The following is a 23702-nucleotide window of genomic DNA, read 5'->3' on the forward strand; positions in this document are numbered from 1 at the left end:
CCCTTCGCCCTCACGGCCACGCCCCCACCCGCTAGGCCACGCCCCCTTGAAGAGCCCGTTCTGCCCCGCGGCGCCTAACCACGCCCACAAAACACACGTGACCAACTCCCATAGCACTGAACCACGCCCACATGCACACGTGACTCCGCCCCATAGCGCATAACCACGCCCATCTGCACACGTAACCCCGCCCCTCAGGGCCTAACCACGCCCATAGACGTCTACTGCCCCGCCCACCGCGTCTAACCACGCCCACAATCCGGTATGGCCACGCCCCCTACGCTGCACCGCGCTCCCGGGGGGTCCCGTCCCGGGGGGTCCCGTCCCCGTGCTGCCGTGGCCGCAGACCGCGGTCCCCACACTGCGGCCGCCGTGTCGCGGTCCCCCGTACCCTGTCCCCCGGTACCCCCCGGTATCCCCCAGTGTTCCCCGGTACCCCCGATGTCCTCCGGTATCCCCCGGTACCCCCCGGTGTCCCCCGGTACCCCCCCGTTCCCCGGCGGGGTTGGCGGTGCCGCGGACCCCGTGGGCCGCTGTGCCCGTGCCCCCCCCGCTCCCGCGTGTCCCCGCCGCGGCGGTGCCGGCAGATGGCGCCGGTGGTTCAGGGTTGGGCTCCCGCCGCTCCCGGGGCTTGGGCCCCGACGGCCTGACCGGGCCCCGCAGGAGCGACCGGCCCCCACCCCGGCGGGGTTACTGGCCCTGGGCTAATCCTGCCCTGCCCGGGCTAGACCCTGCCTGGCCTGGGCTAACCCGGCCCGGGCTAACCCTGTCCTGCCTGGGCTAAACCCTGTCTGTGCTAACAGTGCCCGGCCTGGGCTAACCCTGCCTGGGTTAACCCTGCCCTGCCTAGGCTAACCCTGCCCATGCTAAACCCCACCTGGGTTAACCCTGCCCTGCCTGGGTTAACCCTGCCCATGCTAAACCCTGCCTGGCCTGGGCTAAACCTGACTGCACTTAACCCTGCCTGGGCTAAACCCTACCCAGGCTAACCATGCCCAGGCTAAAACTTGCCTGGGCTAACCCTGCCTGGGCTAAACCCTGCCTCGGTTAACCCTGCCCTGCCTAGGCTAACCCTGCCTGTGCTAAACCCTGCCCTGCGTGGGCTAAACCTAACTGCGTTTAGCCCTGTCTGGGCTAATCCTGCCTGGGCTAAACCCTGCCTCGGTTAACCCTGCCCTGCCTAGGCTAACCCTGCCCATGCTAAACTCCACCTGGGTTAACCCTGCCCTGCCTAGGTTAACCCTGCCCATGCTAAACCCCACCTGGGTTAACCCTGCCTGCCTAGGCTAACCCTGCCTGTGCTAAACCCTGCCCAGTTTCGGCTAAACCTGACTGCTCTTAACCCTGCCCGGGCTAAACCCTACCCAGACTAACCCTGCCCAGGCTAAAATCTGCCTGGTCTAACCCTGCCTGGTCTAACCCTGCCCTGCCCGGGCTAACCCTTTCCGGGGGTGGGTGGGGGTGCTGTCCCCGGGGTACCCCAGTGTATCAGGGCCCTTGTTCATGGACACAGCTCCAGGGCAGCCCCCCCAGCCCCCCCCCAGTTCTCCCAGTCCCTCCAGCTCCCTGGGACTGCTTGGGGGGGGGGGGGGCGGGGGGGGGCGAAGTTCCCCCCTCCGCCTCACTGGGGGCCAGCCCTGGCATCGGGGGGTCTCGCCACCCACCGCCCCAACCGAGGGGTACCGGGGAGTGGGGGGGGGCATCCACACCTGGCAGTGGGCTCCGCCGCTGTCCCCCCCCTCCTTGCCGTCCCCCCCCCCCCCTCCCCGCCCCGGGCCTCCCCGCCAGCCGGAGATAAATTGTTTTTCCATCCGACGTCAGCCCCGGCGGCCGTGACCCGTGGGAGGCCGCGGAAAGGGGGGGGGGGGGCGCGGGGGGGGCATAAAACCCACTCCAGGGGCCTTCGCCAAGGCTGCCTGCGCCGGCAGTTAACCCTTCCCGCGGCGGGGGGGGGGTACGGGGGGGCAGGGCAGGTGTGGGCAGCACCTCCTGCCCTCGCTGCCCCCCAGGGATGATGCGGGGAGGGGACTGAAATGTGGCCTTGGGGGGGGGGGGTGATGGGGGAGACCCAAACTTGTCCCTGGGGAGGGGTGTGATGGAGGGGACCAAAATGCGGCCCTGGAGAAGGCTGTGATTTAGGGGGGGGGGGGGTTGATACGTGTTCCCGGGGGGGGGGGTGATGGGGGGGAGCGAAACGTGGCTCTGGGGAGGGGGGTAATGGGGGGACACCCAAACGTGTCCCCAGGAAGGGATGGGGCGGGGGGGGAGTGAGGGCTGGCTCTGGTGCCTTCGTGACGGGGGGCTCCTCCCGAACCAGGGCTGGGGCAGAGCCGCTCCCCCACACCCAGCTGCCGTCGTCTGGGCTGTGGAGCTGCTCCCGGGACCCCCGGTGACCCCCACAGCACCCCAAGCGTACCCCAATCCCCCCCCACCCCCCGCCCCGGCAGGGACCCCTCAGCAGCTGCTTGGCCACATCTGCAGGGAGGGGGTGAAGGACGCAGGGTGCGGCCGCCTCCTCCCTCTGGGCCCCCCTGACTTCTTTGGTGCCACCCAGTGCGCAGGGCAAACACCCCCCGTCCCCCCTTGTCCCTTCTCATCCCCCCTCGTCCCTCCCCGCAGCCTTCACCCACGGAAAATTCTGGAAGAGAAGATGGTGGCAGGCGTGGGGTGTGGTGCCACTCGCCGGTGTCACCCGTGGGGACACTACGGACTGGGCCAGGGAGGATGGGCCAGCTGGGGATGTCCCCCCTTGGCCCTCCCCACCCCGTGCTGGCCCCCTCCTCCAGCCCGGGGATGAGTGAGTGTCCCAAGGACACATGGGGGAGCGGTGGCAGAGCCGCTGACTTCCAAAGTCCCCTCCGTGATGTGCAACACGTGCCCACCCTCCCACGCCAGTGCCAGCCCCACACAGACACCCGTGTGGGGCCACCCAGGGTCCCCGGGGGGGAGGAGATGGGACATTGGGGACACCCAGCACCCCAGGATGCTCCACAGCCAGAGACCAGGAGGAGTGGGGAAGGGCTGGCAGGGTGGGGACGGTGGCATGTCCCTCTCACACACATGTATCCCTGCAGGTCAGTGCACAGGCACCCCCCCTCACCCACAGAGGCCCCCCCCGCGGCCCCACGTAATTAATGAGGCCACAAGACCCATCTCCTCATTAACAGAGCGCTTAATTTTTCCATCTCCCAGGCTCTGCTCCCGTTTCCCTGGGCTTGGGGCCGCAGCCAGAGTGTTCCCATCCCTCCTTGTTCTCCCCTTCCTGGGGGGCTTTGGTCCCCTCCACCCCCCCGGGTCACCCCAGAAATATTTAATAAGACTTTTTAAAAAAAAATAAACCCCTATTTACTGAAAATGGCTTTAGAAACCAAAACAGCGTGAGTTTGGATTTCTTTTTCTTTTTTCTGTCATGAAACTCCCTATTTTCCCCATTCTCTACCTGCTGCCCACCCCCTACCTGGCCCCTTTTCAGCCACGATAAAAGCCTTCACTCCCCACCCCTTCTCCTCCTCTTCCTCACGGCTTGGAGGAGGCTGCAGGGTGAGTCCTGGCTGCCCGGGGCTGAGCTTTCCCCACGCTTGTGAGCGAGCGGCCGCGCTGCTTAATACCGGGGAGGAATTTTAAGTCGCTCCAGTGGACTGTAAATATTTGGGCTCTGGCTGACAAGGAAAATTTAGATGCTTCGAGAGGGAGAAAAAAAAAAAAAATTACCCGGGATGAGGCGGATGGCTCAGGCGCTCCTAAACCCCTTGGGATCTGCCCAGAGGGTCCTCGGCAGGGGACACCTCTCAGCCCCTGCCAGGGGGGTGTCCCAGCTCCATCCCCTGCCCATGACAAGGACCATCCTCTTCCTCGTTGGGTATTTACAGCCATGGTGAGACCCCCCCAAGCCTTCTCTGCTCCCCAGCTCCCTCAGCCTTTCCTCCTAGGAGAGGTGCTCCACTCCACCATCTTCATGGCCTTTCACTGGACTCTCTCCAGTATATCCATGTCTCTCTTGTACTTGGGAGCCCAGAACTGGATCCAGTCCTCACCAGTGCTGAGCAGAGGGGAAGGATCACCCCCTCGACCCGCTGGAAATGCTTTGCCTAATGAACCTCAAAATACCCTCAGCCTTCCTTGCAGCAAGGGCATCTTGTTGGCTCATGGTCAACCTGTTGGCTCATGGTCAACCTGCTGTTGGCTCATGGTCAACCTGTTGTTGGCTCATGGTCCACCCACCAGCACCCCCAGGTCCTCCTCTTCTGAGGTGCTTCCCAGTTGGGTGACCACTGTGACGTGGGCTCGTTCCTCCGCAGGGGCAGGACTTTGCACTTCTCCTTGTTGAACTTCATGAGGTTCCTCCCTGATGGCTCCTCCATCCTCTCCAGGTCCCTCTGGCACCTCCACCACTTCCAGCCCTGTGTCACCAACAGCCTCCCAGCAGGTCCACCCCGACCCATCGATGGCTTTGTCCCAGCTGCCCCGGAGCTGCTGGCAGAGGGCTGGGAGCTTGGGGGACCAGTTACACCCCAGGAATGGTCATACCGGCTCAGACCAAAGCTCCAGCTGGGAAGCACTGGAGGCAGAGGACAGGGGGATGCCTCCACCCCCTCCAGCCGCACACCAGGGCCAGGAGGGAAGGATAACAGAGGGACCCAACGCCAGGGAAGCACCCAGCCCCCCCGGCACTCCTGCATCCCCATGGGTGTACCCTCGGGTAGGGCTGAAGCAGCTGCTCGGATGAGCCGCTTGCTCCATCAGGTGCCGCCAAGACTGATCTGCTCTTCGCAGGCTTAGCTTTATTAGATGAGCCGGTGGCTCCTGCCTGGCTTTGGAGGGAGCAGGTTTTAGCCACTTAAAGGCAGGAGAGCAGCCCAGAGCTCCGCTGGTGGCCCCAGCCACGGAGGTGGCATGTCCCCCCCATCCATCCTGGTGTGTCCTGGCCATCAGCGATGCCCAAATCCCCTCGGAGGTTTGGATCCAGATGCCCAACACTGTTCAAGGCACCCCCAGCTCTCCTCTTTGTGCGTCTCCTGTGCCTCAGTTTCCCCACACGGCCCAAGATGGGAGGCTCAGCCCTGTCCCCCCTGAGTCACACAGGACATCGCGACTGCAATTGTTAGACGATTCTTGGCTGTGGCACGGACCAGAGGGAGGTCTCCAGCCTGAGCGAAGGCCGCAGAGATGCTGCTATGGGCGAGAGCAGGAGGGATAAAGCTCTGCTGGGTTTTGGGGGTCCCCTCCAGCCTTGGATCAGTAGGTGATGGTGGGTTGGAAGAGGTTGGGGAGCCCCGAGGGGCTCTGCCCTCCCCAGCAACCCAAGACCCTTCTCCCACTGTGCCCACCAAAGGATGCTGCAGCCCTGGCAGAGCTCGAAGCTGAGCGTCTCCTTTCCTCCCCTCCTCTCCCTCATCCATGGGAAAAGTCAGGAGAGGGGCAGAGGCTTGTCCTGAGGAAATTCTCACACTTCCCGGTCTCTGCAGCGCAAAGGCCACGGTGTGGAAAGGTCCCAGGGATCTGGGACCCTTCTCTCCCAGCCCCTCGTCCTCACCCAGCGCCCCAGGGAAGGAGCCGAGGTGGTGCCGAGGTTTGAACCAGCCTTTATTTCTCTCTCTAAGGAAAGTAACTCAGCGGTACAAATATACTTTGGCATGAGAACCAGAGAAACCTTGCCTGGGGGGAGTGTGGTTCCCCGCGGGTGCCCTAGGATGAGGAAGATGCAGAGAGTGAAAAGAAATTCCCCGGAGTCATCAACAAATTTCCCCCATGACTCCTTTCCGATAGATATTTATAGATTTCTATAGATATGATGATAGCGTCATTTATAATAAATATCCTCTCTGGTATCTAACAGTATGTACAGGTTGTCAAGTATTAGAAATACATTGGTTTTCTGTTAAAAGGTGAGAAAAGAAACAGGCGGGCTGGGTACCTCAGCTGTCCCCAGAGCTCCCCCCAGCACCCCTGGGGCTCAGAGAGGGGCCAGTGCATGTCACGGTGTCCCCCAGTGTCTCCGCTGGCGGGGGGACAGCCTGTGATTTGGGTGCTGGCAGGGGGGATCGTGGTCCTGGGGGCGATGGGGGGGCTCCCCGTGGGGCTGGAGGGGGGCAAGGAAAGAAGTTTTCAGCCCCTTCTTGCTGTGACGGGGGTGGCCGTGCTGGAGGTGACCCCCCGGGGATGTCCTGGGTCTCAGACGGGGCATGCCCCGGGAGCGTCCCCTCCTCTGGGCTCAAGGTGTTAGGGTGAGATGGGGCGCGGGTTGAAAGGGAACCGGTGCAACCCAGGAATGTGAAGGAGAAGAAGGGTGAAAAAGTCTTATGATGCCCCAGGTTGTCCCCAAAAAAAGCTCCCCAAGGGTAACGGCTCCGGCCTCAGGGTGGCCGGGGTGGGGGGAGAATGGAGATGGGGGTCCCAGGGGACCACGCTGCCACTGCCCCTCGTCCTGCCTCCCCGGGATGGCTCCGAGCTTTCTGCTGCCTCCCCCGGGGTTGCCCAGCTTTGCCCATCTAAAAAGGGTTAAAATAACCCCCTAAAGCTGGCGGAGAGCTGCCCACCAAGTCGCGGCAGGCGTTTTTTGGCGGCCTACGTGACTCACGGCTTGTTTTCTCGGCCGCAGGGGCAGGCTGATGTGCGCAGTGATCGAAAAAGCTCCGTCTAAGCCCCTCTTAGCCTGATTTACCCGCTGATGCGTGCTCGCCTTCGCCGAGGCATCCCTTGCTGCCTTCCCCCCGGGGCAGCCCCATGGCCGGAGGAGGCAGAGGATGGAGGGGACCAACTGGGACCCCCGCGGTGGGTGCCGGGAGCCTCATGTCCTCCTCTGCCACGTCCCACGAGACCTCCGGTGCACACGCGGTCACACCGTCCGGCTCACAGCCACGGCTTCGCACGCTCAGGCTGCCATGGGGCTGCCCTCGGGGCCGTGGGGGGGTCCCCAGCCGCTTGCGCAGAGGTATGATGGGGGGAGGTGTAGGTCTACCTACCCCCCACCCCATCAGGTTAAAACACTCTCCAGCTCTTCAAGTTTCACATTTTTGAGGAGTGGTTTTGCAAAATAAAATAAAAATAAAATAAAATTAATTTAAATTAGAATAAAATAAAGCCAGCAGCTCCCTTCTTCCTGTTTCAGAGAGGACCGGGGCAGCCTCGCTGCTGCTCCTACATCCCTCCAAAGTCCCGACAGAGGAGCACAGCCCCCGGCCCCCCCTTGGGGGTCCCAGCTCACTGCCTCCCCCTCCGCAGACAGACCCCCGGGGTGGTTTCCTCCTGCCGTGACCAAGAAAAGTCCTTGGCCACGGGGCTAATGGTGGGGGTCTGAGGGGGCACGAGTGAGGATGGAGAGGGGCTACACAGAGCTGCGGCGCTTCATGAGCCCCTGGAAAGCCGCCAGGCTGTGGAGACCGGTGGAGACGGAGCTGATGGCCGACCGGCGGGCATTGCAGAAGCATCTGTTGGAGGGGGTCTCCGGACAGCGGCCGGGCGAGGAGTGACTCTGCTCCACGCAGGTGTCCGAGGTGGAGAGGTCCCTGGGGATGATCATAGGGATGGAGTACTGCAGCTTCTCCCGGCTCTTGTACCACAGGCACGAGCACATGGATTGGAAGTGGAGAACCTCGGCGTAGACGTTTCGGAAGCCGCCCCCGCCGCCCCCTGCCGCCGCCGGCGCGGCCGAGGCGGCGTCGGCGGTGTGGATGCTGCTGGCTTGCCCGTTGCGGGTGAGCAGCGCCCGGTGCTCGGCATCCCGCTTCTCGTCCTCAGCATTCATGGTCATGAAACGCAGCACCACCAGGTTGAGGAAAGCCCCGATGACCGTCAACCCCGTCAGGATGTAGACGAAGCTGAAGGCCACGTACTGGGGCTTGTTCTGGAGGGCTTCGTCCTTCTGCAGGGCTACGTAGTCCCCGAAGCCGATGGTGGTGAGGGTGATGAAGCAGTAGTAGTAGGCGTGGAAGAAGCTCCAGTGCTCGTAGTAGGAGAAGGCGGCTGCCCCGATGCAGAGGGTGCTGATGCAGGAGAAGAACCCGATGGTGACCATGTTGGCCATGGAGACCTCCGCCCGCCTCATGCCAAGGCACTTCTTGATGCGGTGGAGGAGGTACTTGACGAAGGTGTTGATCCTCTCACCCAAGCTCTGGAACATGACGAGGGTGAGGGGGATCCCCAGAAGAGCGTAGACCATGCAGAAGACCTTCCCCCCATCCGTGCTGGGGGCTGCATGGCCATAACCTGGGGTGCAAAGCCACAGAGCGGGATCAGCTTGGTGGTCTGAGGGGGCTGCACCTCAAACCGCTCCCCCAACTGAGTCACTGGTGGTGGACCCCAACCCTGACGGTGCCGTCCTCACCCCCAGGCACGAGGAGTGACCACAGATGGCTCTGTGGTCTAGGGGGATAATGGGGTCTCCAAATGAAAATGAAGGGGAGGGAGCGGGAGAAAGGGGAAAGCTCATGGGGAAGGGAGCTGGGGGGCTGGCGGAGGGTGAGGGACGAGGTGCTGCATCTCTGGGTTGGGGTGGGGGCAGCTGGGGAATGCTTGGATGGACTTTGGCTGGGATGAGGGCACCTTCCCCAGCCTTGGGGTTTTGGAAAATGGAGATCACTCTTCCCTGAAATACCCATCCCGTGATAGCCCGCCCCAGAGCAGCAGGCGGAGAGGTGCTGGAGATGGGGAAAATAGGGAGTTTTAAGGACTCTAAAGACAAGGACAGCTGGGTCTCCTCTGTCACCCAGCCCTGTGTCACCATGTCCCCGTGACCCACTGCCCATCATCCGGGGGCTGCCCTGGGGGCTGGGGGCCCAGCTGGGTTTCAGTTAATCTCCCACCTACACAAACCCCACACAGATGAGATGACTTCTGCCTCTGTGCTGGCAGATTATTCATCCCTAATGGACCCCAGGTGACTGCAGCTGGGCAGAGGTGGCCGAGCCCCTGTGCTGGGGAAGGTGCCCTCGCCACCAGGCACTGGGTACTCCCCTATCCCTTCCTTTTTCCTGGCCCTTTCATTTCTCTTTTTTCCTTTTCCTTTCCCTTCATTTCTCTTTTTCCTTCTCCCTTTTCCTTTCCCTTTCCCTTTTTTCCTTTCCCTCTCCCTTTCCCTTCCTTTCTCTTTTTCCCTTTTCCTCCTCCTTTTCCATCTCCTCTTCCTTTTCCTTTTCCCTTTCCTTCTTGTTATTCTAATTTTCATTTTCCTTTTCATTTTCCTTTCTCTTTCCCTTTCCTTTCTTGTTTTTCCTTTCCCCTCCTATTTTTTCTTTTCCCTTTCTCTTTTTTCTCTTTTTTCTCTTTTTTCCTTTTCTTCCTTTTCCTCTTTTCCCCCTTTCCCCCTTTCCCTTTCCCTTTCCCTTTCCCTTTCCCTTTCCCTTTCCCTTTCCCTTTCCCTTTCCCTTTCCCTTTCCCTTTCCCTTTCCCTTTCCCTTTCCCCTTTCCTTTTCCCTTTTCCCCTTCCCCCTCACCAGCACTGCACACTGAGGATGAGCCCCAGAGCGGGGACTGCTGAGGGCTTTACCTCCAATGCCTGGGGCCAGGGCCCCAGGAGCAGGCAGGGGCTGGGGGACAGGCTGCCCTCAGCACAGAGCAGGCAGGAGCAGTGGGCAGGAGGTGAAAACAAGGATGGTCAGATCCTCCAAGGAGCTGGTGGGACATGTCCCAGCCACCAGCACTGCCAGCTCAGGCTGCGGCCACAGCAGCCAGAGAGAATCACCAGAGAGAATCCCAGAATCATCGAGGTTGGAAAAGCCCTTGAAGCTCCTCCAGTCCAACCATGAACCTCACACTGACCGTTCCCAACTCCACCAGATCCCTCAGCGCTGGGTCAACCCGACTCTTCAACCCCTCCAGGGATGGGGACTCCCCCCCTGCCCTGGGCAGCCCATTCCAACGCCCAACAACCCCTTCTGCAAAGAAATCCTTCCTAAGAGCCAGTCTGACCCTGCCCTGGCGCAGCTTGAGGCCATTCTCTCTTGTCCTGGTGCTGGTTCCTTGGCTCAAGAGACTCATCCCCCCTCTCTGCACCCTCCTGTCAGGGAGTTGTAGAGGGCCATGAGGTCTCCCCTCAGCCTCCTCTTCTCCAGACTAAACCCCCCCAGTTCCCTCAGCCGCTCCCCATCAGACCTGTGCTCCAGACCCTGCACCAGCTCCGTTGCCCTTCTCTGGACACGCTCGAGTCATTCAATGGCCTTTTTGGAGTGAGGGGCCCAAAACTGAACCCACTCATCGAGGGGCGGCCTCCCCAGTGCCGAGCACAGGGGTCAGATCCCTTCCCTGTCCCTGCTGGCCACGCTAGTGCTGATACAAGCCAGGATGCCATTGGCCTTCTTGGCCACCTGGGCATAGAATCACCAGAGAGAATCACCAGAGAGCATCACTGCTCTCATCAGTGCCAGGTGCCAGCCTGTCCCTTCCCTTGCTGATGGAAAAGGGGCTGTTGCTTGCTGTCCCCTCTCTGCCTGCTGTCCCCTCCCCAGCAGCAGAAGGGACACCAAGGCAATGTCACCCCACCCGAGTGGCCACCAGCTCCTGCAGCAGAGCCGGGCGGTGCATGTCAAACCAGGGTCACATCCCTCTCTCTGCCCTCAGGACAAGCATCGAGCCCTCACCCTGCCTGCCTGCCTGCCCCTGCCCTCACCTCCTGCCAGACACCTCCATCCCCCTCCCAAGAGCCCCGATCTCCCCATCCTTCGTGCATCAGCCAGTCAAGGATGGGGATTTAGGACTCAAGCCTCGAGCAGGGCCCATGGGGTCCGTCCCTTCTGACAGCTTCACTGAGCATCCTCCTGCCTGCTCCTGCCTGCCCCGCACCGGTGCAACCTCCCACAGTTATATTTAGCCCCGTTTCCCCAGGGAAGGGAGTTTATGAGCTCTCACAGTGTGTCCAAGCGTCCGTCAATCTGCCAGGCCCCCCCCTTTCCCGGCTTTAGCAGGCGCTGCCTGATCTCCAGCACGTCTGAGGCTGGGGAGGGGGAAGGTCGCTGGGATATAAAATCCAGCCAGTGGGAAGAGGGAGAGACCCCAGGAAGGTGGCAGAGAGGGTGAACCCCCAAACCTCTCTTGCACCCGTGGTTTCATCCACCGCAGCAAAGAAAGGTGTTGGAGAGGAGGGCTCAGCTCCTGGGGGTGCAGCACAGTCCTGCCAGGTTCAAGAGCTGCTCTGCTCATCCCACCGCACCTAAACGCCTGACTTTGTGGCATGTCCTAGCCCAGGTACAGGCAGCGAGGCTCCCACTGTGCTCCTGCCCTCCCTGCAGAAGGGGTTCAGCATCCCTACTCCTCTCCATCTCCTTCTTCCCTCCTGCAGCCCCCCCCAAACCTCCCCGCCGGGTGGGTGTCGCTCAAAGGGGTGTCCCAGGAGGGACGCTGCCAAGGGAGAGCACGGGCAGGGTGCTCCAGGCTCCCGCTCAGGGTGCTGCAAGCAGGCAGGGAGCACGGCCTATGTCCCCAGGGAGAAAACATGACATGTCCCTGAGGAACGCGGCCGGCTCGTCTCCTTTTTAGGGCTGCGGAGGAGCAGGGGTGGATCTGGCTGGGGCTGCGGGGAGCAGGTGCAGGTCTCGGCTGGGCCCCCGGCCTGGAGCAAATCCCAGGCTGTCGGCAGCGATGGATGGTGGGGATTAACGGGGCAGCTGCTGAGGATGGGAGGAGGAGGAGGGAACTGTGCAGAGCAGAGGGGTTACCAGGCTGGAGGGGGAAAAGGGCTGGGAAGGCAGGGAGGGGGGCTCTGGGGGCTGAGCCCTCCAGGGAGGGGGTGCAGGGAGCCAGGGCAGGGCATGGGGAGTCCCAGCTGAGAACAGGGGTTGGGAGCTCAGCTGGGGTATGAAGCAGTGGGGATACCAGTTCCCTGCTGACACATATCACTGCAGTGAGCGAAAGCTGGTGGCCACAAGCCGAGGCGCACGCCAGGACCCCTCCATGCCCAAGTAGGAGCCCTTCATCCTGCTGCCAGAGCCATCATGCTTCTCCTCCTCCTCTGGTTCAGCAATGAGGGACGGTCCTGGGGTCTGTGTGCTGGGTGGGTTTCTCCACCCTCACCCCCCCATAGCTGGGTGTCTGGGTGGATGCGTGGCTGGTGTCCCCCTCCCTTACCCAGCAGAGCTGCTGCCTCTTGCCCCCGCAGAGGGATGCCAGAGCCCTTCACCATGGTCTCTGACCTGCTGCAGCTTTCACTGTCCATTGCCAGGCTGCAAGGCTGCAGGAGCCATGAAGGACAGTGGGGAAGGGTCAGGCAACCCGGCTGATGGGGGATCTACCAAAGCATTGACCACTCTGGGGGTCTCCAATGCTTTGGAGCAGCCCCAGTTTCTGTCCCAGTCTGGGATGAACCTAACTCTGGTCCTTCCAAATCTGGGATGAGTCCAACTCTGGTCCTTCCAAGCCTGGGACAAACCCAGCTCTGGTCCTTCCAAACCTGGGATGAACCCAACTCTGGTCCTTCCAAACCTGGGACAAACCCAGCTCTGGTCCCTCCAAGCCTGGTTTCACATAATAATGGAACCCCCCTGCCCATGGAGCACTGCCTCCCTTCCCACCTCACTTCCCGGCAGGTTCAGCAGCAGCCGCCAAGGTCGGTACGTTCCCATGCATTTTGGGGAGAAAGGAATGACCCAACCTCATCCATAGACACTGGAGAACCCACAGTCAGGAGCACCCCAGGAAGACACCACTCTCCCAAAGCCCTTGAGCACCCAAAAGCGACCAACACCCAAATCACTGAGCCCTGAGCCCCTCCGAGCACCTGCCCCAGGCACCCCCTTCTCCTGACCCTCACAGAGAAACCCCTGGGAGTACCCCAGATGTGGAGGCAGTGGGTGGGCAGCGTGTCCTGGGCAGCATCCTCCTCCTCCTCTTCCTCGTGCCAGCCCTACATCCCCCCGCCCCATTGCTCCCAGTAAGAACCAGCATCCTGCTCAGCGTTTAACAGGCACCCATTTCCCGATGGTGACGTGAGCCCAGAGCAACCCAGTCTGTGACCAGTCCTGCCAGTTAACCAGTGCTGGGTCTGAGTCTGGGGACCCCAGCTGTCCCTCAGGCCAGGGGTGGGGACCCAGGTGACGCAGTCAACCAACGGGGTGCCCCTCAGTGCTGCCTGGGAGTCCCCCCGTCTTCGCAGGGTGATCAAACAAGCAGGCAGAGAGCAGCTGGGAAAGGCAGCACGTGGCAGCGGCGGCAGCACTAAGCAAACATGGCTCAGGCACCAAAGGGCACAGCCCTGCCTGTGCTGTGTGGGGACAGACATGTCCCGCAACACCTCCGTGTCCCCCCCTGGACAGGGGGTGAGGGCAGTGGGAAGGGACTGGTCCTGCCCAGGGACACCTCCTGGGCAGGGCAGGGTGGGAGGTGGCTGGAGCAGAGGGATGGGACCCAGGCAGTGGGTCCCTGGGGCTGGGCTGAACTCGGGTGATGCAGGGCTGGACGGGAGCCCCGGGACCTGCAGCCCTCGGGTGGTCCCTGCCTAGTTGGGCCCCGGCCCTGGAGGAGGGACTGTCCTCACTGTGCTGCCACCAGGGCAGGTGAAGGGGCAGCCAGCTTGCCAACCTCTCGCCCTGCCATCCATCCGTCTGTCCGTCCGTCCCTCCCTCCATCCCTCCCTCCCTCCATCCATCCCTCCATCCATCTCTCCCTCCATCCATCCCTCCCTCCCTCCATCCATCCCTCCATCCCTCCATCCCTCCCTCCATCCCTCCCTCCATCCCTCCCTCCCTCCATCCCTCCCTCCATCCCTCCCTCCATCCACCCCTCCATCCATCCATCCATCCATCCATCCATCCATCCATCCATCCCTCCCTCCATCCATCCACCCATCCATCCATCTGTCCACAACCCCCCCATTATTCCACCCCCATCCCCCCAGATCTTTGCCCCCCCTCCATCCAATCCTGCCCTCACCCCCATCCCCCTATTCCCCCCCCCCCCCCATCCCCCCTGCACTCAGCTTCCCCCTGCCCAGCCCAGCCCAGCAGCACCGGGGCAGGGGGCTGCCCTGGAAGGAGGGGGTGTCACCCTGGGGGGAGGGGTCACCCTGGGGAGGGGGTGCTGGGCTTGGCTGGGGACTCATGTCTCTGTGGGGTGGGGGGGACCCTGGGGTTTGAGACCCCCCACGATGCCACCTCCCCATCAGGATGGGGGGATGGAGGTGGGGGCCAGACCCTGAGTTCCCTGTGGCCCCCCCAAAACACAACATTGAGGTAACCCCCCTCGGTGCCCCCTCCCATCCTCTGCAGCACCATCTGGGTTCCTGCCACGCCTTCGGTGACCCCTCCTGCCCCCCCGATTTATCCTATACACTCGGCGGGGTCGGGGTGTCACCCCCCAAAGACCCTGGGAGCCACCCCCATCCCCACTCCCATCACAGTGCGGGGTGGGGGGGCAGCTCCACACCCCCTTTTCCTGCCATCCCACCTGGGGAGGGGGGAGCAGGAAGGTTTTGGGGGGGTGCAGCCGGTGCCTGTCCCCCCCCTCCCCAGGCATTGCTTCCCGCAGGCGGGAGGGGGGGGGATCAGGATGGTGTCATGGAAAATCCCGCTGCCGGCCAAGCGCCCTGTTTGTGCCGAAACTGGCAATTTTTCCCTCAGTCCTGGGGCTCCGCCAGGCCCCTTCCCGGCCCCCTCAGCCCCCCGCTCCAGCCCTCCCCTCCTCCTGCAAAAGGGGGGGGGTGCAGCCAGCCCCCCCCCCCCCCCCCACTGCCCTCAGGGGCCCTGCAGCGGGAAGGGGGTACCCTCTGCGCTGGGGTACCAAGGTGGGATACCCTGGTGACGGCCACAGCTGATGCTGGTGACACCCCCGACCTGGGCGGCTGATCCTAACGTTTATTTTTGGGTTTTTTTTTGGTGGGGGGACACCCCATAACCCCATGGGACAGCACAGACCTGCAGCTGAGGACATCCCCGCAGCCCCAGTGATGGCTGAAATCCAGAGCTGAGCTGGTTTCGCAGGGAAAAGGGGCCTCCGGGGGGGCACGGGGGGGGGGAAATAAAATGTCATTTAAGGTCTTTTAGGGGGGATTTCTGCCCGCTCTGCCTGCACCGGGACAGGCAGGGCCGGGGGTGCCAAAGGCCCCGAAGCTGCTCAGGCCAGGACCGTGTCCCTCCCCTCCACCCCACACCCCCAGCATCCCCCCGGGAGGGGGGTGGGTGCCACGTGCTGCTCCTGCTTTACACAAAATGGGGGGTTGCTGCCAGTTTTTGGCTCAGGGGGGCGGGGGGTGGCCCCGACCCTTGGCCCGGGGCTGCCCCTGTGCAGAGCAGGATGTGGCTCCTTCCCCCCAGCTCGGCTTGGTTTGGGGAGTTGCGAGGGGTGGAGGGGTGTGCGCCAGCACCAGCACCCAGCACCATGCACAGCACCAGCACCCAGCACCCAGCAGTGTGCACCAGCACCCAGTACCACGCACCAGTGCCCAGCACCCAGCACCCAGAACCCAACACCAGCACCAGCACCAGCACCCAGCAGCGTGCACCAGCACTCAGTATCATGCACCAGTGCCCAGCACCAGTACCCAGAACCCAGCATCAGCACCCAGCAGTGTGCATCAGCACCCAGTACCAGCACCAGCATCATGCACCAGCACCCAGCATCGTGCACCAGTACCCAGCACCAGCACCCAGCACCTAGCACCAAGTACCAGCACGCAGCACCAAGCGCCAGCACCCAGCACCCAGCATCGTGCACCAGCACCCAGCACCAGCACCCAGCATCATGCACCAGTACCCAGCATCAGCACCAGCACCCAGCATCATGCACCCAGCACCCAGTATCATGCACCAGCACCCAGCATCATGCACCAGCACCCAGCATCAGCACCCAGCATCCAGCATCGTGCACCAGCACCCAGCACCGTGCACCAGCACCCAGCATCAGCACCCAGCACCCAGTATTGTGCACCAGCACCAGCATCCAGCATCGTGCACTAGCACCCAGCATCAGCACCCAGCACCCAGCATCATGCACCCAGCACCCAGTATCATGCACCAGCACCCAGCATCATGCACCAGCACCCAGCATCAGCACCCAGCATCCAGCATCGTGCACCAGCACCCAGCACCGTGCACCAGCACCCAGCATCAGCACCCAGCACCCAGTATTGTGCACCAGCACCAGCATCCAGCATCGTGCACTAGCACCCAGCATCATGCACCCAGCACCCAGTATCATGCACCAGCACCCAGCATCATGCACCAGCACCCAGCATCAGCACCCAGCATCCAGCATCGTGCACCAGCACCCAGCACCAGCACCAACACCCAGCACCCAGTATCATGCACCAGCACCCAGCATCATGCACCAGCACCCAGCATCAGCACCCAGCATCCAGCATCGTGCACCAGCACCCAGCACCTAGCACCAAGTACCAGCACGCAGCACCAAGCGCCAGCACCCAGCACCCAGCATCGTGCACCAGCACCCAGCACCAGCACCCAGCATCATGCACCAGTACCCAGCATCAGCACCAGCACCCAGCATCATGCACCCAGCACCCAGTATCATGCACCAGCACCCAGCATCATGCACCAGCACCCAGCATCAGCACCCAGCATCCAGCATCGTGCACCAGCACCCAGCACCAGCACCAACACCCAGCACCCAGCACCAAGTACCAGCACCCAGCACCAAGCGCCAGCACCCAGCACCCAGCATCGTGCACCAGCACCCAGCACCAGCACCCAGCATCGTGCACCAGCACCCAGCATCAGCACCAGCACCCAGCACCCAGCATCATGCACCAGCACCCAGCACCAACACCCAGCACCCAGCACCAAGTACCAGCAGCCAGCACCAAGCGCCAGCACCCAACACCCAGCACCGTGCACCAGCACCAAGTGTCAGCACCCAGCACCCAGCACCCAGTATTGTGCACCAGCACCCAGCACCCAGCACCAGCACCAAGTGTCAGCACCCAGCACCCAGCACCCAGCATCGTGCACCAGCACCCAGCACCAAGCGTCAGCACCCAGCACCAGCACCCAGCACCCAGCACAGTGCACCAGCACCCAGCACCAGTCACAAGTACCCAGCACCGTGCACCAGCAGCACGCACCCCTGCGAGAACCCCCCCACACACACACTCTTGCTCCACCCGTTACCCCCCGGCCGTGATTTATCCGCCCGCTATAAATCCTGCGCCGCGCTCGTGAGCTGCCTGATAAATATTTAAGCCGGCTCATAAATCACCCACCGGCAGAACGGGGCTCTCCCGCTCGCGTCCGGCCTCTTGGCACTAGACCTGGCAGCACCGAGTCTGAGCAACCAGCCCTGGGGCTTGGTAATTGGGAAAAAAATCCCGCCTAAACCCAAAGAAACTGGAGTTTTTTTGTCCTATCTTGGGCAATGAACCCCCCCCAGCCTCGGAGCATCTCTGCCCCAGCCCGTGGTGTTTATGCCTTGCTCTGAGTCAGGCTTTGCTGGAGAGTTTAATGAGGCATCAGCTGGGAGAGGCCAGGCGGGGGGCAGGGAGGGAGCGGGTATTAATTGCTGTTATCGCTCCGGGATGGAGAGAAACCGGAATTTATAGCCTGGGTGGGAGGGGGGGTGAGGAGAGGGAGGGATGCTCACGGAGGGGCAGAGCTCCTACCAGTGGGGCCCAGCTCCCCAGTTTGGAGGGTCCTTGGGCTAAATCCCATGGGAGAGGACATGCACGATACCTCCCCACCCTGCCACGCCACAGGTTTGTTGGACCCTCCCTGGGAAGAGGTTCTGCCTCCTCAGCGGTGGTGCTGAGCCCTGGCCGGGCAGAGTGCTGCGTCCACCACCCCTAAAACACACACCGAAGGGCTCGGGGACGGCTCCGGTCTCGGTGATACACCCCGTCTCCCCATTCACCCTCTTGGTGCTCATTCCCTGCGAGGATCAGTTGCAGAAGTGCATATGCCCTCATTAGGTTTCAGAGTGAATGCAGGCAAAGGTGGCAGGGGGTGGCCTGATGTCTAACTGGAGAGGGAAGGAGAGTGGTCCTGGCTTCCTGGCGCTGCTCTCTGACAGGTCCTGTGGCTCAGCAGCACAACTGGGCCACTCAAATGCACCCCCACAGCGACACAGGAGCCGCCGGGCTGGACGGGGCGGCTGTCCTGAGGAAGACCCCGTGTGTCCCCAGCGGTTGAAAGGGGTGAGGTGCTGCCTGGGCATCACCTCCCGTAGGGGTCTGGGCTGAGGGGGGAGGAAACCCAGCCCTGGAACAGACTGGTACAGTTTTTCCCTCCAGCACGTTAACTCTGAAACCTATCAAAGGCATGTTCGTAGGTGCCAATGTTAATTTCCACTGCTGGCCTTTTTAGCAGGCACGGCTAGTAGAGGACGGGAACAGAAATGTTCGGGGGGGGGCAGAGGGAGTGGGTCCCCCCTCCGTGGCCTGGAGTGTCCCCAAGTCCTTCCCCCTTCCTCTATTCCCGGACTAAGCCCCCAGGCATGAGCAGGGAAGGGCTTCCTGCTCGGAGAGACCCCACGGATGCGACGGGTTGGGGACAGGCACATTGTCACCACAGGAGACAGCCCGGGGACAAGGAGGGGAGTGACTGCTGGGCAGACCAGTGCAGGAGAGAGGGTCAGGCGGGAGCCGGTCTCACCCCGGGGTCTCCTGGCTGGGGCAGAGTCCCTGCTCCCTTGATAAACAACACGCGGGGAGGGAGGAGGGCTGTGACAGATGGTGACACCGCGGTGGCATCCGTCACCTGCCCTGGCCCACATGGCCCCTCGCTGTCGAGGGGAGGAAGGGGGGGTGTGGGGGTGTTTTTTGGGAGTGATCCAGCGAGAGCCATCACAGCCAGTCCTGGTGCGGGGACAGGGACTGAGGGGACAAGGGACATGTCCGGCTGATGGTGACACCCCGCGAGGGGACCCTGGGGCTGGTGGCAGATGCTCTCTGTCCCTGCCCGCCCTCGCCCCCGGCTTTGCAGGGAGTTGGGGGGCAGAGGGTGACGGCAAATCCCTGTCCACCTCCGTGGTGTTTTGGGGGTCCCCGGGCGCTGGGGCAGCTCCTGGGGGGGTGGGGGGGGCCGCACCCCACTGGCTGCAGAGCTGAGGGTGAGGAGAGGGCTGGGGAGCAGCACTGGGAGGGCAGCTCGCCTCTTGGCTATTTTCCCAGATAAAGGAAAAAACGAAAAAAACCCCAAAATGTAAGAAAAACTTTCCAAGTGGGACCCGTCACCCTCACGGTTTTCCCTCCTTCCTGCCCAGTCACAGCACCAGGATCTCAGCCGGCACCGGGGCCCCGGCATCCCGATTGCTGTTCCCGGTCCCCAGCTGCAAGAGGAGCTTTACAGATTTCCTGGAAATTTCCTTTTTTTTTTCCCCCACTGGAAAATCCCATTTCATGGGAATAATGGGATTTTCTTTCCCCTCTTGTGGCTTTTGAGGATTTTGCTCTCTTCACTGGTGCACGCCGGGCCCTTTCGGCAGCACCCGAGCTCCGTTGCAACGGGCCAGCTAAAACTGCCTTCAAAATAATCAGATTTTGGTAAAAACAATATTTATGTCCGTGCCCCTCCCCGCTACACACCCTTGGAGGTCGCGGCGAGGCTGAAGCTGCCGGGAGAGAAGGACTTGACGCCCACAGAGCTGTAAAGCCCAGCTTGGGGCCGTTCCCTCTGCATTTCCCTCCCACTCCACACATTTTTCGGGGTCCGGGTGTCATCGCCCCAACCCCAGAGCGACCTCCGAGCTCCCGCATCGAGCCCAAAAGGAGATTTTAAGGTTTGAACCCGCAGCCGCAGCTGGTAGGATGCTTTCCTGGGGTGTAACGCCTGCGTCGGGGCTCAGCCAACCCTCCTCCATGCCGGGCTCCAGGCAGCTGCAGGCAGGGCAGGGGTGCAGGGTGTTGTGGGGGGAGGCAGGGCAGGGCCCCCCCCAGCCTGCCCGCAGCCCGGAGCTGAGCCCCGGCCTCCCAGGACCGTGCACACCAGCCTGGCTTTGTCTCCCTCCTCCCTCACTGCAGCATCCTTTGTGTGGGCTGGCGAGACGCCGCTCGCTCCCGCTCGCCTCCCGCTCGCTCGGCTCCCCAGCCCCCCGCGCACCCCCTTGCCCGCTCCTCCTCCCTCTCACGTCAAACATAAGCTGCTTGTCTTCACTTTCAAAGCCTTTCCCAGCTGCTCCCGCCAGCCGGGAGAGGCCAGAGCCTGGCTCCGCTCAGCCCGCGGCTGCTCTGACATCCCATCTCAGCCCCCAAAACCAACAGTCACCCCAAAACCCGTGTCTCAGCCCCAAAAAACAGTGGCTGCTTCAACATTCCCATCTCAGTCCCAAAAACCAGCTGCTGCTCTGACACCCCCATTTCAGCCCCTGAAACCAACAGTCACTGGGGGTTTTGGGGCCCCAAAAATCAGTGGCCACTCCGACACCCTCATCTCAGCCCCCCAAACCACCAGCCGCCCCAAAACCCCCATCTCAGCCCCCAAAACCAGCGGCTGCTCCAACATCCCTGTCTCAGCCCCAAAAACCAGCAGCCACCTCAACACCCCCATTTCAGCCCCAAACAGTCACCCCAACACTCCCATCTCAGACCTCCAAACCAACAGCCACCTCAACACCCCCATTTCAGCCCCCAAAACCAACAGCCTCCCCAACACACGTCTCGTCCCCAAAAACCACTGGCCACCCCAACACCTGTGTCTCAGCCCCAACAACCACTCCAACACCCGTATCTCATCATCAAAACCCAACAGCGTCCTCAACACCCGCACCTCATCCCCAAACAGCCACCCCAACACCTGTATCTCAGCCCCGCAAACCAACAGCCACCCCAACACTCATGTCTTGTCCCCAAAAACCAACACCCCCATCTCAGCCCCCAAAACCAGCGGCTGCTCCAACACCCGCATCTGCCAAACAGCCACTCCAATGCCTGTATCTCAGCCCCCAAAACCAACAGTCACACCAACAGCCACATCTCATCCCCAAACAGCTGCCCCAACACCTACATCTCAGCCTTGGGAACCAACAGCCACCCCAACACCGGTATCTCACCTCTAAAAGACAACAGCCACCCCAACAGCCACATCTCAGCCCCCAACAGCCACTCCAACACCCGTATCTCACCCCCAAAAGCCAACAGCCACATCTCAGCCTCAAACAGCCACCCCAACACCTGCATATAAGCCCTGGGAACCAACAGCCACCCCAACACCTGTATCTCAACCCCAAAACCCAACAGCCACCCCAACAGCCACATCTCAGCCCCAAACAGCCACCCCAACACCTGTATCTCACCCCCAAAACCCAGCAGCCAACCCAACAGCCACATCCTGGCCTCAAACAGCCACCCCTACACCTGTACCTCACCCCCAAAAGCCAAGAGCCACCCCAACACCTGAATCTCAGCCCCGGGAACCACCAGTCACCCCAACACCCGTGTCTCAGCCCTGGTGCCCCCCCCCACGCCAGCCCTCCTCACGCCTCCAGCTTCTGCCTGCATCTCCCCGGGTGCTGGCCAGGTCCAGGCCAGCCACGTGCCACACTGACTGTCCCCCAACTGTCCCCCGACTGTCTCCTGACTGTCCCCCAGCCCTCCAGGCCCTTGCTGGGTGCTGAGGATGGGGCAGTTTGGGGACCAGGGGACAGTGGGTCACTCCAGACCACCCTGAGCACCGACACTCCCCTTGTAGGGCCAGACACATCCCCTTGTGTGTGTCCCCCCCCACCCCGGACTGGGGGGGTCCCACCAGGCTGTCACCCGGGAAGGGCAGGAGATGGGCTGAGAGGGGACCCTGTCCCAGGGGACCTTCCCCCTCCTCCTCCTCCTCCTCCTCCTCCTCCTCCTCCTCCTCCTCCTCCTCCTCCTCCTCCAGGGAAGGGGTCAGCCGAGGAAATCGCCTGTTCACAGCCTCACTGTGACCCCCCCCCAGCACCCGCTGCCCCCACAGTCCTACTGGACTCTGCACCACCCCCCTCAGAACCTCCCTGCAGGGTTGGGAGAGGAGGGTCCCAGCTCAGACCCCCCCTCCCCCGGCCCCCCCCCAAGCCACAGAGGGGGTGGGAGTGGGGTTGAGGAGCCCCAAAGTGCGGGGGTCCCCAAAGCTGGGGGACGTGCTGGCGGGGAGCCCAGAGGCTGCAGGGATGGGAGCGGGGGGGGACCCCAAGAATGGGGAGTCCAGAGACCACGGGGATGGGCAGTTTCGCCGGTCCCCGGGGACAGGGGCGACACCCGATGCCTCGGGGATGGGCGCGACGGTGAGGGTCCGGCCAGGGCTCTGGGGCTTGGGAAGAGGGGCTGGCGAGTAGCCCCGATACCGGGGGGATGGGCGCGGGAGAGGGAGGGGGGCAGGTCCGAGCGGCGGCTTCCCGGGGCAGCGGAGCCGCGGGAGGGTCGGGGAGCCCTGACGCTACGGCCATGGGCGGTTTCAGGAGGATCCGGGTTGGGGTTTCCCGGTGGTGGAGGGAAGAGTCGCCCCGATACCGGGGGGTGGGCGCGGGGGGGGTGTGTGTGTGTGTGTGGGAACGGGCGGAGGTCGGGCGGAGATTTCCCGGTTGGCGGAGGTGGGTAAAACGGGGATGGGCGTTTTGGGGAGGGTGCTGGTGGGGCTTTCCCAGGGGTAGCTTGGCGGCCGGGTCGCCCCGATACCTCGGGGATGGGGCGGGGGATGCGGGTGGGCGAGGAGGCGAGCGGGCAGGTCGCCCCGATACCTCTCGGGGATGGGCGGGGGATGCGGGTGGGCGAGGAGGCTCGAGAGGGCAGGTCGCCCCGATACCGCGTGGGGAAAGTCTGCACGGTGCGGGAGGGGTCACGGGCGCCGGTATCCCGTGACGGGGAAGCGGGGAAGGGTCTCCGGGAACATCGGGAAGAACCGGGGCGGGGGGTAACCGGTACCTATAGTAGTGATGACGGTGATGGCGAAGTAGAAGGAACCGGCGAATTTCCACTGGACGCCGGCCTTGTGCGGCTTGAGCTTGAGGACGACCCACTCGAGTTCGCGGTAGCTCTCGGCGCTGAGGTTGTACTTGTTCTTCAGCTCTTGGCTCTTCGCCTCCAGCCGCCGCCGCTCCGCCGTTTCCTCCTCCGACTCCAACGCGTCGAAAACGGCGGCGCCCACCAGCAGGTAGGTGAAGGTGCACATGATGAGCGCCAGCGTCCGCACGTTTTGCCGCTTCATGGTGCGGCGGCGGGAGGAGGAGGAGGAGGAGGAGGAGGAAGAGGCGGCGGGGCCGTCTGGGGCATGGCGGCGGCGGTGGCGGCGGTGGCGGGCCCGGCGCGGCTCGGCTCGGCTCGGCGCGGCGGCGGCGGCGGCGGAGGAGCGGGGAGGGAGGCGGGGGGCGGTGGGGGGGTGGAGGGGGCGGGTGGGGGCGGAGCTGTCCTTCAGCACCACCGCCCCGCCGCGCCCGCACCGCACCCGGACCCGCAACCACCGGCACCGGGACTAGAACCCGCGCTCGGACCGGGACCCGGACCCGCAAACCAGCGGGACCGGGAATCGAACCCGCAGACCCCGGCATCCGAACCCGCAGCGAGACCGACACCCGCACCGGGACCGGGACTCGAACCGGCAACCACCGAGACCCGAACCCGCACCGGTACCGGGCCCGGGACACGCACCGGCACCGGGACTCGAACACTCAGTCACTGGGACCCGAACCGTCACCGGTACCTGCACCGGGACACGCACCGGCACCGGGACTCGAACACGCAACCACCGAGACCAGAACCCGCACCAGTACCGGGACCGGGACTCGAACACTCAGTCACCGGCACCGGGACTCGAATCTGGAGCCACCGGGACCCGAACCCTCACTGGGACCGGCACACGCGCTGGGCC

General features: G+C 63.0%; 1 protein-coding gene across 1 annotated transcript; it reads right to left on the reverse strand.

Moving 5' to 3' along the window:
• Positions 1–5566: 5566 nt before the first annotated feature.
• KCNK3 (potassium two pore domain channel subfamily K member 3) lies at positions 5567–23154 on the reverse strand. Its single transcript, XM_074820380.1, has 2 exons — positions 22760–23154; positions 5567–8205 (listed from the first exon to the last, which is right to left on the reverse strand). Exons 1-2 carry the CDS (start codon positions 23040–23042, stop codon positions 7325–7327), a joined length of 1164 nt encoding a protein of 387 aa, XP_074676481.1. The 5' UTR covers positions 23043–23154; the 3' UTR covers positions 5567–7324.
• Positions 23155–23702: the final 548 nt, after the last annotated feature.

Source organism: Strix aluco, chromosome 3 (assembly GCF_031877795.1).
Source record: "Strix aluco isolate bStrAlu1 chromosome 3, bStrAlu1.hap1, whole genome shotgun sequence".
NCBI lineage: Eukaryota > Metazoa > Chordata > Aves > Strigiformes > Strigidae > Strix > Strix aluco.

Excerpts from the sequence above, each read along its gene's own strand:
- KCNK3 (XM_074820380.1), bottom strand. The coding sequence starts at position 23,042 with ATGAAGCGGCAAAACGTGCGGACGCTGGCGCTCATCATGTGCACCTTC. Across the intron at positions 8,206-22,759 it reads CACCGTCATCACTACTATAG|GTTATGGCCATGCAGCCCCC; the intron begins GTACCGGTTACC and ends TTTGCACCCCAG.